Raw genomic sequence first — 16,471 nt, 5'->3', positions numbered from 1 at the left:
GATCATTCCCATGGCTTTTAAACGTTTGGAAATGGTTGATTGATCAACTCCCAAAGTTTTTGCAACCTCTTCTTGCGTTTGAGCCGGATCTTGATCGAGCAATTCCTCCAATTCGGTATCCATGAACTTTGGCGGCGCACCCTCGCGTTCTTCGTCTTCCAAGCCAAAATCACCACTTTTAAAGCGTGCAAACCACTTCTGGCACGTTCGCTCAGATAGAGCATGCTCACCATAAACTTCCACCAAGATACGATGACTTTCGGCTGCTTTTTTCTTCATATTAAAATAATGAAGAAGAATTCCCCGCAAAAACACATTATTTGGCACGAAATTCGACATTTTCAAGTGTGGTAAAAATATTGTTGTTTACGCTTCAAATAAAAAACTTATACTGACGTTTGTGCCTTACGACAGTAGCTCTCCAATGAATGTTTGGAAATGTGGATCGATGGAATAATAATCAAGTTACGCCATCTGTTGTAAAACCGTAACGAACTTATTCATAGTCCTATAAAATTAATCATAAAAAAGTTATAAACAAAATTACGCGAAAAATTAAGGGATGCATTTTTTTCAAGCGTAATAACTTTTTTTTTATTGATTTTCTGGAAAATATACATCAGAGCTTTTTTATAGAGCATTATTTTGTGAACATTTTTGTCCCTAAGTTTTTTTCGCTATCTTTATTTAGTCTTATGATTTTGAGCTGCTAAGCGGAGCAACCATTACATTAGCGAAGCGCGAGTGAGTCAGCATACTTATGGTGTGAGACAAAATTTTAAGAAAAATAAGACTCAATTCAAGAAAATTAGTAATCGACTATATCATGTCTATGCCATCTCAATCGATTTTCAGGTGTAGGAAAACTTAGAAACATGAAAATTTCAAAATGCGATATCTCAGCGAAAAAAAATTATATTTGAGCAAACTCAACGCCGTTTGAAAAAAGAAGGATTGTATTTAAAGATGTCATCCTTTAATTTTGGTGAAAGAAAACATCTGCAAGGCTATATTACCTCAAATATTGGCAAAAACGGTGTTTTTTGCACTTTTAGGTTAGGATATCTCGAAAACCAGAGCTGATAGAGCAATTCTGAGGCCAGATTTGGATTCAGCGCATCATAACCCTTCGGAAATATATAGTCTGGTTTCTGGGTCTGAATGTTGGTTAAATTTTGTCGGCCTGTGTAATCATGTACGCGCTTCGCTAATGTAATGGTTGCTCCGCTTAGCAGCTCAAAATCATAAGACTAAATAAAGATAGCGAAAAAAACTTATGGACAAAAATGTTCACAAAATAATGCTCTATAAAAAAGCTCTGATGTATATTTTCCAGAAAATCAATAAAAAAAAAGTTATTACGCTTGAAAAAAATGCATCCCTTAATTTTTCGCGTAATTTTGTTTATAACTTTTTTATGATTAATTTTATATTACAATAAAAAGTTTTGAATGAAAGTTGTAGATAATATTATTATCTACAAAAAAGTATTTTACAAAATTTTCGTAACTTTCGAAATTCACGAGATAATCGCAAAAACCAGTTGCACCCTTATTTCCAAGATGGCGGCCGCGGGACACAACCCCCGACCCCGAAAGCTCAAATTTAAGTTCACAGTGATGGGCTTTACATAATAAAACCATAAACTCGCATACTCCTAAAATTACTTAGTTGGCTATTTTTTTTGTCTCTTTTGACTGGACTAAACCGCGTGTGCTATATTGCGTCCGTATTTTTATATTCGTAAATATTTTCATTTTTAAATATTTACCGCAATTGCAGGCGGTGTTGCAATATACCACAATCAAAATGACGGTGCTCGTATTGTAACTCCACAGATAGATCTGAATGCACAGCAACTAGAATCAATGTCTGTTCAGCACTCTAAAGTGGGAGAAATATGTGCATGCGAAACCAGATTGAGCAATGGAACAACAGTTTTAATTGTGGCAATTTATATTTCACCGAATCAATCAATAAATAGCATCACGGAATTCATTAACGAAAATTTAATAAAGTATACACCAGAAGTATCGCGGATACTTAGAAAAGATTACGATAAAGTTCCAATGATTTTAAGTGGCGATTTTAACGTAAAGTTTGCATTGGACACAGCGGTTCCTTTAATTGACTTTCTCAATACAACATTCAATTTAAAAATGTGTAACAATCGCACTGAATCGACAACACGATCAAAAACAACAATTGACGCGGTATTTCAAAGATATGTTGACAACATCGAAACCAAAGCATTTGTATCATATTTTAGCTATCATAAGCCACCCGTATCATTTGTTGAAATTGAAAACATTGAGGATGAACAATAATAAAATGAAGAAAATAAAATATGAACTTTATAGCAATATTATAATGAACCTATAATTATCCCGTTCCTAATGCTGCTTTCGTCTCATTCTCTCTCAGTTTGTTTTACGGAAGGTTTCACTTCTATCGCGTCTAACCGTTAGACTGGTATTTTTTTTTTTTTCATTTCGAAATGTACAATAAATACCTATTATTTATAGAATTGTAATACATATACATATACATACATATAAGAGTACTTAACTTACTTCCCTGCAAACCAACTACCTGCTATTTATACTGCTAAATTGTGGGTATCGTTCACCTGTGAAGTTGTGAGCTTTGTAGTAATTTTATATTCTACGCCGTGCACTTGCTACCTACTTCCAGTCTATACGTGTGATGATTTTATTCGCTCGCACTAACAGAAATTTCTCAATACTGCTGTACTGCTCTAATTGACATTCAAGTTGTGAATGATGTAGGTAACATGTAGTGAACAAAACCTTCTGAACTCATGAATGTTGTTGTTAACATGTAGTGAACAGAATTTCATGAACTAGTGAATTTCGTTGTTAACATGTAGTGAACAGAATCTTTTGGGCCGGTGAATGTTGTTGTTAACATGTAGTGAACAGAATCTTTTGGGCTGGTGAATGTTACTGTGAACATGTAGTTAACAGAATTTCATAAACTAGTGAATTTCGTTCTTAACATGTAGCTAACAGAATCTCATGAATAAGTGAATTTCGTTGTTAACACATAGTTAACAGAATCTCTTCAACAGGGTAATTTTGTAGGTAATACTTACGGATCCTATATACAATAATCCTTCAAAATTACTGATACAAATGGTTATTTATTGAATATTATTTATTTAATGAATAATTTTAATATTTATTTAGTTAATTTTTAGTTTCTAAAGAAAATTAATACAATATATTGTATAATAATTTTTTTAGTATGTTCTATTTATGTACAGCTATTTATATTAATTTACTATTTACATTATAAAATTACGTTAAGTTTTAGTTATTTATTTTAATATTTACATTGTAAAATTAGGTTTGGTGTTAGACAAATTTTAGTTTTAGTTATTTATATACATGAATTAGTTTAGTTTTTAGAAAAGTTTACGTTTTAGTTTTTATGTACATAAATTAGTATAATATTTACATTCTTAAATTAGGTTTTGTTGTTAGAAAATGAACATGAATTGAAGTAATTTGACATTATAAAATTAGGTTTGGTGTTAGACAAATTTTAGTTTTGGTTATTTATATACATTAATTAGTTTAGTTATTAGAAAAGTTTACGGTTTAGTTTTTATGTACATAAATTAATATAATATTTACATTCTTAAATTAGGTTTTGGTGTTAGAAAATTAACATGAATTAAAGTAATTTGACATTATAAAATTAGGTTTAGAAATATTTTAGTTTTAGTTGTTATTTTGAATATTAATTTTTTGTTTTTGTTTCCTAACTACTTGCTTATGTCGGTTGTGGCTCATTAAAACCGCTTTGCGAATTTCAGCGATGACTTCGCTTTTCGGGGTGCTATTAAATGTATCTGTTGGATATACATAAAAAACATGTTATATATATAAAAAAAAGTATAAACGAAAAAATGTAAATACCGAAAATGAGTTCCAGACTTTTGAGGCCCAAAAGCGCCGATTTGTTGGCTTTCCCCTCAAAATTGTAATGGAACATCAAGCTGTCGGAGTAAACGCTCTTCATCACCCCTTTGATGCATCCTTTAGCACCCCTCAGCTTCAGCAAAATATTTAGCTAGAAAAGATAAAATTAAGTTATTTATTTCGGCAAATTTTGAAAACGCTATACGGAGAATTCTTAGATGTTACAATTTTAATTTTACAATTTAACTCAAGCAACCATGATCACATGTGTATATTGTATAGTAGAAATAATAGTTACCATTGCTTCGGAGTATGACTTGGTATTTAAGAGCTCCTCCAGAGTATTAATCGCATCCTGCGATGTTATTGGGAGCATACTCTGAATCTTGATATACTCAGGACTCAGAGCATCTCCCGTGATGCGCGCAATACTCTGGTGAACTCTTGTCATCACCACTTTCACTTCCCTCATCAGCTGCCCCTGGGCCTGACTTTCCGCTCTTTCTGGCATCTAAATAATAAAAAGCTTATAAAGTTATAATTCATTACTTCAATAAGATACTTGTATAACCTTCTTTTCGAAGTCCTTGAAACTTCTTTCCACCTTACCCTCTAGGTCCCGTAAGGTGGTCTTTATTTCCCCCAGTGATTCACGGATCTCGCTCCGCATTTCTCTCAGCTCCTTTTGCAATGAAGCCAGAGAAACTGGTTCACCTGAAATAAATGTTTTTTTTAACAACCTCGCAAAAAAATAATGGTAAAAATTGAAATTTATTAAAATATAAAAAAATTTACTTGCAACCGCAGTAGCATGGTTGGATACCGTTGCGCTGGGCTAATCTGGGATTGCTGTACGCCTTTCGTAGGGCTGCGATACAGCAAACCGCTTACGCTGCACGGCAGACCCTAAAATGGAATTAGTTTTAAGTATGAATATAAGTATTTACAATTCTGTTAATATATTTTTATATTTATACCTGTAAAAGTAGGGGGGCCCGAGCGTGGTGGAGAAATCATTTCGGTTTCCGGAAAAAAAATGTCCTCCATTGTACTTAAAAAAAAGAACGAAATAAATTATGTAGAATGGCGACAAGAATAAGCTTATTTCTATCGTTTATACAAAAATATTTATAACTTAATATATATCACTACGACTAATTAGGATTTCATTACTTAATATTTCACCTATACAAATACCTAGCCCTGACTTAGATTCTACTGGCTCGATAAAATAATTTTCTAAATTAGAAATAAGGAGTGCTTTAAAACTGTTGGTTTCCTTATCTAATCCAACAATTTTAATGGGCCCCTTATTACATTGAAAATAACTATCTTTATCTTTATTAAAATCTATTATAAAAAGGTCGTTTTTAGAAAGTTTGCTAGAATCTGAAATTTTTAATCTTTCCGATATTCTGAAAAACATTTGCTGCAAAATTTTATTAGGTTTATTAATTATTTTTTTTAAATGCTGCATGTAGTTCTCAAATTTGTACGCGGAAAAATTGTCTAAAGGACCAAATTCTCTAACACAATCCGAAAGGTGTAACAACCCGTGAACATTATAACTTATTAGATGATCGCCATAAATATTTCCGAACAAATCAACAAATTCCTTTAACAATTCATTGGCGACATTCGATTCTACGTTAAAAGATTTCTCACAAGAGAGAAATCGAATTCCGGCGTGGAGTAAAAGAAAATGATAATATAAATCTTCATTAATGCAGTCTTTCAAAACAAATATCCCGGTATATAATAAAAACTGCCGGAATTCAGTTGACTTCCAATTACTTATCTGGTCAAGGTCTCGGCTAAGCCGGCTAAACTCAGAAGGGTACGCACCTGTTAAGAAGCAAAAGCTTCTCATTCATTTTCGTAACGTTACCTTTCTTGATAAGTAACTGGAGCAACTTTTTTGTTACACCCAAATCTACTAAATGCATGGGTTCAAGAGGAAATTGTGAAACCATGCCAAAGTTAAAAGATTCTAGCAAACTTTCTGCTTGCTTAAATTCTAAACTATGATAACTTAAATCTATTCTATTTTTAAATGCACTATCTGATCTTAAATTTCCAACTTGCTTCGGGAAGCTTACCCTTCTTTGTGTATAGACGCCCTCGATCGTGCATTTGGAACAGGAGTTCTTTGCCGTATGCGACTTAACTCCTGTAACAAATGCACGAGCGGGGGCGTCACAACTAAATAGTCTTATATTAAACGGCTTACATACTAGATTGCTACCTACCTTAACCCCATTCTTCCTCAAAAAACTTACTTCCTCACAAAAGTCCCTCAAAAAATCATTCACGCTACCTGGTTTATTCATCCCTGAAAAACACGCTATCGTAAATGGGCCTAACTTAGAACCTACGACATATCCTAAAATCGGCCAAAGACACCTATTACTAATCTTAAATAACTTTAACCCATCTATCCCAATATCAATATTTACTACCTCACAATTTTCCAATACATTAAATTCTGCACCCCATAAATAAAACTGAATACCTATATATAAAAACTCACCTCCAGGAATTAACTTAATATTAACTTTTTGCCTACTTGTACCTAAAAGAGACCTAGCTGACAGTGGCAAACCTTCTACACCCATAAGTTTTAGAGTCCTAAGCAAATCGTCTACGCTATTCTGAGGAAACTAACCGCCCAGGTTGACAAAAGGAACGCATTTTCTAAATTACTATCCCTATCCTCTGAATAACTATCTACCTCAACATCTTCTACATCTAAATCTTCAAAAAACACACTGTCATCTCCGCTATCTATATCATATTCTAAATTTTGCAAAGCTACTCTACTTGTTGATGGAAAATCATCGTCGTCTAATCTATTGGGAAAGTTTTCATTTCCTTCTACGTTAACATTTTCATTTAATTTGCGAAATTTCGCTACATTTTCCTCATAATTTTTTTTTTCTTTTCCCAATAAATTAGACAACGTTCTTTTACTCATTTTTCTAACTACGATACTTAACAAATACGTCCGCTGCGCAGAGAACGTTAAATATAGAGAAGTCTCACGAGCTACGAATGGTGTGAATTGTCAAAAATGAAGTCTAACCGCGGCCGGGGTTTAACAGAGCTGATTGCAGTGAATTCTCTCTTCCTATATTGGCTCTGCACACAGAGAACGGTCTCTGTATATCATAACGTTCTCTGCTTTTGCTTCTGTAGAAAATCAAATTGACGATTAGCCGACGGCATTTTGCAAAGAATTTGCTTGTTCATTTCTACATATGTATGTTCCCTTGATGAATGAAAATTTATTCAACTAAATGATTATTGATGAATAATTTGAATATTTATTATATGCGCCAACATTTCAAATCAAAGTAACTTTAATATTTTGATTTAATTTAAAAAAATGCACTATAAAACGACCTCTCACATCTTGGTATGTGCATTTTAGTAAATTGAAAACTATACAAATTTGATGAAAATTTTTATATACAAGTGCTTTGGTATTTTGACATATGTGTGTAAATATATGTATATCAATATATACATACATATGTATATGTATTATGTTTGCTATGTTTGTGCAAAAGTTCAATTGGATCTTCAATTCTTATAGTGTTACATATGTATGTATATATCATATTTACATTTGAATATGCATTCATTTGTTCCTTTGCAAACGAAATTTTTTTCAATTTAGATTTATTACATGGAATAATATATGTATGCATTTTATAGATAGTATAAAACTTTGAAATTTAAAATAAATAAAAGAAAACTTCAAAGAAACGTATGTATTTGCATATATGTACATATATATTTGTTATTTTTGGACAAAAAGAAATTGGGCAGTGTTATACATACATTTGTTTGAAATAAAATTGACCGACAGCATTTTGCAAGGCATTTGAGGCATTACGTTTTTATTTCTGTTCTGTAATTTTTCATCCACATCCTATTGCAGGAGGTATACTAGCATGGTTTGTATACAAGTTTTGATATTCAAAATAAATAAAAGAATAATTTTAACAAACCCAAGATATCCTCCATATTTACATATTTTATAGGATGAAAAAGCATATTCGTATGTTACCGTAAGTATGTATATTTGGATTAGTAACAAAATCTGTTTAAACTGTTTCTTACTACATACATATGTATGTACATGTATACATACACGTGTATTAAACAATTAATCAAAAGTTCAATGCACTGAAGCAACCATGACCTACCTCTCGTATTGGCATATTGATGCCCTATTGTATGTATGTCCGTACATACATATACATACATTCTCGACTCCCAGCGAAACTATGCTTATTAGTATATACATACATATGTGTGTACATACAACAGCACACACAAAGCACTGGCTTTATGCCTCTGCACGCGTATGTTTCCAAAGCTAAAATTATAAGCCTAGCGACTGCTAGAACAAAATACATTCATAGGCGCAGTCGCAGCGGGCAGATTTTTTTAGTCGCAACGACGCTGAAAAATCCAAAATATTCTATAACACTAAGTTCGAGCTCATATGCTCATATGCCCATATGCCAATTTTCTCGTCAATTCGAAAATAGTCAATATTGTAATATTTCGCGTTGAATTATTTGCCAATATTTGGTAAATCTTCAATTTTTGTCAAGTCGAGTGGCCGCGGCTCCGTACATATGTATGCATCAATATATGTATGTAAATATGTGTTCTAAATTCTCGACAGCAATAGCAAATCGAAATATTTTTTCTGTCGCAAGTGCTCGCGCCTCATATGCAAGTATGTCTATGGCAGTTTGTATGTATGTATTTATGTACTATATATGTGTGTTTGCTTTTGCACGTCCATAGGAACGATTTTTCATATGCAGATATTTATTTTATTGAGCTGAACGAATATATTGATATTGTAATGAAATCCTGTCGAATTATATTATTGGTATATGTTTCTTTAAGTTCCTCTTACCAAATAAATATTATTATCCTTAAGAAAATGAAATACTAGTTTTTTTAATTTTAATTTTTTATTTTTATTCACAGAAATTTATGTATATGTATATATATTACAATGCTATAAATGCTGTGTGAACGGCGAATCTCTTTTCGTGGGGCCCTGGCTTACAACCTACTTACAACCTACAGCTTTTTTAATTTATTTTGTAGTTTTCTTTCTTTGACTTTATTGACCTCATTTCGCAAGAGCCACTTTGCATTCTTGAATAAAAGGACAGTTAAGAGAAAATCTAATAGCTTCTCGCGATGATCTCTACACTCGCCAGATCCTACAAACTGGGCATCAATGTCTCCGTACGTATACCACCACTGGAGATATAATACGAAAACACGTATTTCCATTTGGAGCACAATCCCTTAACCATAAAAAATAAACATTTATTCCCAATTTTGTTTTCGCGTTGACCTCCCCCATGGTCTACAAACCCATCGATAACATCTCTAGCTTTATTATAGCTCAAGTCCGACTTGATGATAATTTCATCGAATAATAGAACGCTTATGCGTTCGGTGTCGGACATATTTGAAACAATTTTTTCTAAATTATCACAGACATTGGCATCGAACCCCGGAACAACATATTTGATGGGGCGCCAACGCGAAAGGGATGATTTATGGGGCAAAGCAAAACCTAGATCGTCACGCATAAACGTATATGCTTTGGAGGACATATAATTGATGTTTTGGGCCAATGTCTTTTCCTCCTCGCTATAACGATTTTTTTGGCCACTGACGATCATTCTTGCGAAAGTTACAGCATCACTGCTTGAAGTTTCTTCCGCAAGAACTGCACGAGTACACAAATATTTATATTTTTGCAGTAGCTTCTCATTTTCTGCTTCTAACTCTTGAATTCTTTTTTTAAATTTTATTTCATTGCTCCGATAATAACGAGCAGCCTGAGCAAATCGTTCGCTACTGCTTGTGATTTCTAAGTCCTCACAGGTGTTTTTGTTTTTGGGTACCTGCCTTGTTTCCTCTAGCATAGAATATTTTGCGAATTCTTCTAACGTGAGATCATTTGCTACACCTACACCTACTGTACGATTTACGTACATTTTAGTAACGGGCGGGCAAACCCAATCAGAGCCAGTACTAGGTGAGCGACTTCTAGTAACTGGCTCTAATCTTAAAGATGGAACAGCCCCATCTAAAACTTTATAACGAGTTACTTGCTCTGGACTAAAGTGGCGCTTACAAACATATAGCCTGTCAGAATCTGCTGGTTGCACGTTGCAAGCCAGGGCCCAACTATTTCGAGCCTCTCCGCGTCGAGGAAATTCGTACAACGTATGACCCTTTTCCACCACGCATCCTACCACGCAACAGCTCCGTTGCCTCTTTGGAATTGTACAGCTGTATGTAGGGTCATCGTCGTGCCCTATTAAGAAATTTTATTTTATAATATAATATAAACGTATAATAATTCAAAGAAGGTTATAGGCATGTTTTTATGATGGAACTCCCTTCCCACAGCCCCCAGGCCGCGCCACCACTCTCATTCATCACTAATAATCGAATATTGCTGAATGTACTTTAAATCTCTTCCTATTAGTCCCTACTCCTACTACTACTATTTTTACCTTACTTTCCTTTTAATACTTTATCTTTACTACTATCTGTAATTTTAATTTTAATTTTGATTTTACTGTTAATCTTTTTATGTAAACTATTCTTAAGGTCAATCATTGTAAAAATAACCTATGGTTGTATGTTTTGACTTAGTAATAATAAATAATAATAAATAAATAATATTTGCTTAAATTTAATCTAAAAACTCTTAGTTTTCCCTATTTCCCACTATTTATAGCACACTCTAGACTTCATAATCCGCATAAGCTGTTCAAATGCAAAGTTCAAAAACGGTTTGAGATAGAAAATTAATAAAAATAATTTTGCTTGATATTTTTCTGATTGGTTGTTTTGATTTTATTCAACAAGGCATAGTAACGGATGCCGGGTATTGTAATATTATGGTTATTAATAAAAAATTATTTTCTATGAAATATATGCACATACACATTCAAAAATATTTTAAATTTCTTAACTTCCTCCACTTTCCTGCCTCAAAACTCTAATGCTACCAGTTAGCAAACCTCACCCTCAATAAAACCTATCCACCCTAATATTATATCAAATGTATCAAATCATGTATATCAAAAGAAATAGCCCTATGTTCCTTTATGGACATAGAGGGAGCCTTCGACAACGCAAATTACAAATCCATGGAAACAGCACTCGAAAAAAGAGGTGCAAACCCAATAATAACTCACTGGATAAGCCAAATGCTTAATCAGAGGATTATTAAAGCCTCGCTAGGACAAGCTGAACTGAATGTCACAACAGTAAAGGGATGTCCGCAAGGAGGAGTTCTTTCTCCACTGCTATGGTCCCTACTAGTTGATGACTTGGTGCAGCACCTAAACAACAAGGGATTCATAACCATTGGTTATGCAGATGACATATCTGTTATAATAAAAGGCAACCATGAAAGGACACTAACGGACTTAATGCAAAATGCCTTGAACGCAACATGGGAATGGTGTAAAAAGGAGGGGCTGTCGATCAACCCTAACAAAACCACAATAATCCCCTTCAAAAGAAAAAGAAAGTTAAAGTTTCCTGCATTGAAACTAAATGAAACAGTGATAGAACTAAAGGAAGAGGTCAAATATCTAGGTTAACCTTAGATAAAAAACTCACTTGGGAATCACATATAAATAATATAACAAAAAAAGCCACGAAATCCTTGTGGACAACCAAACAATTACTAGGGAGATCCTGGGGCCTCAGCCCTAGTATGGCCCTCTGGATATACACCCAAATGGTTAGACCAATCATACTGTATGGGGCACTAGTATGGTGGAGCAAATCTATCCAACAAACAACGATAACCAAACTGGGAAAAGTACAAAGGCTTGCTTGCCTATGCATCACAGGGGCTATGAGAACTACCCCAACAGCTGGCATGGAAGCACTCCTTAATCTCCCACAACTTCATATAGCAATCCAAGAGGAAGCAGCTACGCAAGCACTCATGCTACACATGAAAGTAAATTTCAAATTGGGCAACCTCACCGGTCACCTAAATATCCTAAACAACATCAAAAACACCATAAGCATGGCTCAAGTTTCAGACCACATTGACCCAACCCTCTGTTTCACAAAAGGATACTCAGTTACCTTTCCAGAGAGGATAGAGTGGAAAACAAACCCGAAATGGATGAATGATGATTCACAAAAATGGTACACTGATGGATCAAAAACACCTTATGGTGTAGGAGCAGGTGTAGTGGGGCCCAGAATCCACAAATCATACACTCTCACCAGGGACACCACTATCTTCCAAGCGGAACTATACGCAATAATGGAAGCAGTAAACATCATGCAACGCAGAAACCACAAGAGAGTAAGAATTAAAATACTCTCGGACAGCCAATCAGTCCTAAAAGCTCTAGATAGCTATACATACAACTCAAAAACCCTCTTAGAATGCCACAAGGCACTCAATAATCTGGCATCCAAAAACAATGTTTCATTAATTTGGGTACCGGGACATGAGGGATATGACGGCAACGAAAAGGCAGACGTTCAAGCCAAAAAAGGGGCAGATGAAAACTTCATCGGACCTAGTCCTATGTTCGGATTCAACAAAAACAACCTAAAACAAAAAATAAAATACTGGGCCAAAACTCTATTAAATCAGCATTGGAACAATGTAGAGGGTCTTAGACACTCCAAAAAGTTCCTAAGTTTCAACGCTAAAAGAGCCAACATGGCCCTCACGTTAAACAAAAAGAGCATTCGCACTCTCACAGGCGCCCTCACGGGTCACTTCACCTGCAACAAACACTTACATAAATTAGGCATAACTAACACCAGCACCTGCAGATTCTGCTGCGAAGATGAGGAGTCTATGGAACATCTCATTATCGAATGTCCGGGGTTGACGCATAGAAGAAAAAGGTTTTTAAACAAGTTCATGCTTACAGATGAAGACCTTCAATCACTCCCTCAGAAGGAGCTGGTACAATTCATAAGCATACTTAACAGTCAATAGACAGCATAGGGTGCACAATAGATCAATATGGTCGCAGTGCTAAAGGGCTACTCCTTAACCCTCTACAACCATTAACAACATTAACATATCAAATGTATGCAATAAAACCTATCCACCCTAATATTAATATATATCAAATGCATGCAATACATATGTAGGTATGTGTGTTTGATATTCTTGTAGGTTCGCTTTAGCGAAATATAAAAACACACATACCTACTTATGTATTGCGCAAAAACTTACCTAAACGAAGGGTGGGGATGGCACCCTTTTTCAAACATTGTCCCCCCACAACACATGCCTCAAAGTGTTTTACACACACAAATGAGTTGTGGGGTGGAAGGTGTTCCGTCCTGGCAATATGCAAATTCTGCCTCCATTTGTCTGCTATTATGGGGTCCTGTGGGAAAGAAAATAATTTCACTTCACTGTTTTTTAAATAACACCCGCGCACACGACACGTTCTGCTCATTTTTAAATCGAAAAAGTTTAAAAAAATTCGGAAAATCGACTGCGTATGAAAATTGCGCGATGTCAATCAAAAGTTTTTCTCAAACTAAAGTTCATTAGACTCTTTTGGTTTGACATGGAAATTTTGGCGCAAATTACGCAAAATCAATTCAAATTCAAAAATGAATTTTCATGCAAATAAAGAGACAAAAAGCACCTGTAACCTAACTTTGGCACAAAACGGAAAGTTTCCAAAAAAAAGCTCTTAATTCTCAAAGGCTGTTAAATTTCTGCAGTTGAGCATATTTCTGTTAACGTTCTCTGAAAAATGTCGCTGTTGTGTACCACGCCCGCAAAACGAGTACCCCTGAAAAGTGCTGCCTTTTCAGTCATTGAGAATTCTCTATATTTAACGTTCTCTGCGCTGCGTGTACGTGTGTGTGTATTAATGTGTTCTGTAAGAAAAATTAAACACAAATTTCAATAATTAGAAAAAATACATATGTATGTGAAAGATATAATATCAGACTAAAAATAAAATAATAATTGAAAAATTACAAAATACTTACTGAATCTGCCCTGGTAGCTTTGCTGGATGCTGGTAAATGTTGTATGTTGGTAAATGTTGCACGTCTCCCTTTTAATTAAATCGCTTACGAGCTACAAGTTAAGGTTAAAAAAGATTTATTAGTTTAATAATATGGATTATTTACATAACATATGTAGATATACACAACTTTTCACAAATTGCTTATATGTATATGCATATTTCTTATGCATAAATGGAAAAGTGTATGCACGTTCGTGTATATAAATATTTACATACATATATGTATATCACAATTTTATTCTTATCCTACAAACGTGCATACATTTTTTCCGTTTACTTACACTGCGCAGGCGATTGCTATTAACCAAACCACAAATAGAAATTTATAATGCCAACAATTGGCTTCTTTAACTATGGCATATGCACATCTTTTTGGTTTGGATTAATCGCACTGATCCTGTGACACATTTCTTGGCCACACAATCATATCAATTCACTGCACAGTGTATAAACAAAAGCTATGACCAACCGCACTGGTCATGCCTTTCCATATCTTCATTTTCACTTTCCATATCTTCTATTTCACATTCACTGATTTAATACTTACCGAGTCAGATGCAGATCCCTTTTAAATTTCCTGATTGTATCGCCGTTTATATTGCTGTACCTATATAGTATAAAAGAGATGTTATTAATACAAAATGGAAAAGATTAAATTAGAGGTTTTATACATATTTCATGCACCAACCGTGCATATTTACATACAGTGTATGGAATGCAAAGTATGTATGTACATGCATAAGAATTTTACTTCGCAGTATATATGTACATACATACATATATCAGAGAACGTTAAATATAGAGAATTCTCAATGACTGAAAAGGCAGCACTTTTCAGGGGTACTCGTTTTGCGGGCGTGGTACACAACAGCGACATTTTTCAGAGAACGTTAACAGAAATATGCTCAACTGCAGAAATTTAACAGCCTTTGAGAATTAAGAGCTTTTTTTTGGAAACTTTCCGTTTTGTGCCAAAGTTAGGTTACAGGTGCTTTTTGTCTCTTTATTTGCATGAAAATTCATTTTTGAATTTGAATTGATTTTGCGTAATTTGCGCCAAAATTTCCATGTCAAACCAAAAGAGTCTAATGAACTTTAGTTTGAGAAAAACTTTTGATTGACATCGCGCAATTTTCATACGCTGTCGATTTTCCGAATTTTTTTAAACTTTTTCGATTTAAAAATGAGCAGAACGTGTCGTGTGCGCGGGTGTTATTTAAAAAACAGTGAAGTGAAATTATTTTCTTTCCCACAGGACCCCATAATAGCAGACAAATGTAGGCAGAATTTGCATATTGCCAGGACGGAACATCTTCCACCCCACAACTCATTTGTGTGTGTAAAACACTTTGTGGCATGTGTTGTGGGGGGACAATGTTTGAAAAAGGGTGCCATCCCCACCCTTCGTTTAGGTAAGTTTTTGCGCAATACATAAGTAGGTATGTGTGTTTTTATATTTCGCTAAAGCGAACCTACAAGAATATCAAACACACATACCTACATATGTATTGCATGCATTTGATATAATATTAGGGTGGATAGGTTTTATTGCATACATTTGATATAATATTAGGGTGGATAGGTTTTATTGAGGGTGAGGTTTGCTAACTGGTAGCATTAGAGTTTTGAGGCAGGAAAGTGGAGGAAGTTAAGAAATTTAAAATATTTTTGAATGTGTATGTGCATATATTTCATAGAAAATAATTTTTTATTAATAACCATAATATTACAATACCCGGCATCCGTTACTATGCCTTGTTGAATAAAATCAAAACAACCAATCAGAAAAATATCAATCAAAATTATTTTTATTAATTTTCTATCTCAAACCGTTTTTGAACTTTGCATTTGAACAGCTTATGCGGATTATGAAGTCTAGAGTGTGCTATAAATAGTGGGAAATAGGGAAAACTAAGAGTTTTTAGATTCAATTTAAGCAAATATTATTTATTTATTATTATTTATTATTACTAAGTCAAAACATACAACCATAGGTTATTTTTACAATGATTGACCTTAAGAATAGTTTACATAAAAAGATTAACAGTAAAATCAAAATTAAAATTAAAATTACAGATAGTAGTAAAGATAAGGTATTAAAAGGAAAGTAAGGTAAAAATAGTACTAGTAGGAGTAGGGACTAATAGGAAGAGATTTAAAGTACATTCAGCAATATTCGATTATTAGTGATGAATGAGAGTGGTGGCGCGGCCTGGGGGCTGTGGGAAGGGAGTTCCATCATAAAAACATGCCTATATCCTTCTTTGAAATATTATACGTTTATATTATATTATAAAATAAATTTTCTTAATAGGGCACGACGATGACCCTACATACAGCTGTACAATTCCAAAGAAGCAACGGAGCTGTTGCGTGGTAGGATGCGTGGTGGAAAAGGGTCATACGTTGTACGAATTT

The 16,471-nt window shown here is 34.1% G+C and overlaps 1 protein-coding gene across 1 annotated transcript; it reads right to left on the bottom strand.

Annotated features, from left to right (window-relative positions):
* Positions 1–3,628: 3,628 nt before the first annotated feature.
* LOC128861673 (uncharacterized) lies at positions 3,629–4,648 on the bottom strand. The gene is made up of 4 exons (XM_054099976.1): positions 4,519–4,648; positions 4,246–4,458; positions 3,945–4,098; positions 3,629–3,877 (listed from the first exon to the last, which is right to left on the bottom strand). Exons 1-4 carry the CDS (start codon positions 4,615–4,617, stop codon positions 3,747–3,749), a joined length of 597 nt encoding a protein of 198 aa, XP_053955951.1. The 5' UTR covers positions 4,618–4,648; the 3' UTR covers positions 3,629–3,746.
* Between the last annotated feature and the right edge of the window lie 11,823 nt (positions 4,649–16,471).

This window comes from Anastrepha ludens, chromosome 4, assembly GCF_028408465.1.
Source record: "Anastrepha ludens isolate Willacy chromosome 4, idAnaLude1.1, whole genome shotgun sequence".
NCBI lineage: Eukaryota > Metazoa > Arthropoda > Insecta > Diptera > Tephritidae > Anastrepha > Anastrepha ludens.
Note: the sequence above shows the minus strand (reverse complement) of the source record. Positions and strands in the feature narration are given on the sequence as shown.

Coding starts and splice junctions, on each gene's coding strand:
- LOC128861673 (XM_054099976.1), bottom strand. CDS start 4,617: ATGCGGAGCGAGATCCGTGAATCACTGGGGGAAATAAAGACCACCTTA. Junction 4,459..4,518: donor TCAAGGACTTCGAAAAGAAG/GTTATACAAGTA, acceptor TTTATTATTTAG/ATGCCAGAAAGAGCGGAAAG. Junction 4,099..4,245: donor AGTCATACTCCGAAGCAATG/GTAACTATTATT, acceptor TATCTTTTCTAG/CTAAATATTTTGCTGAAGCT.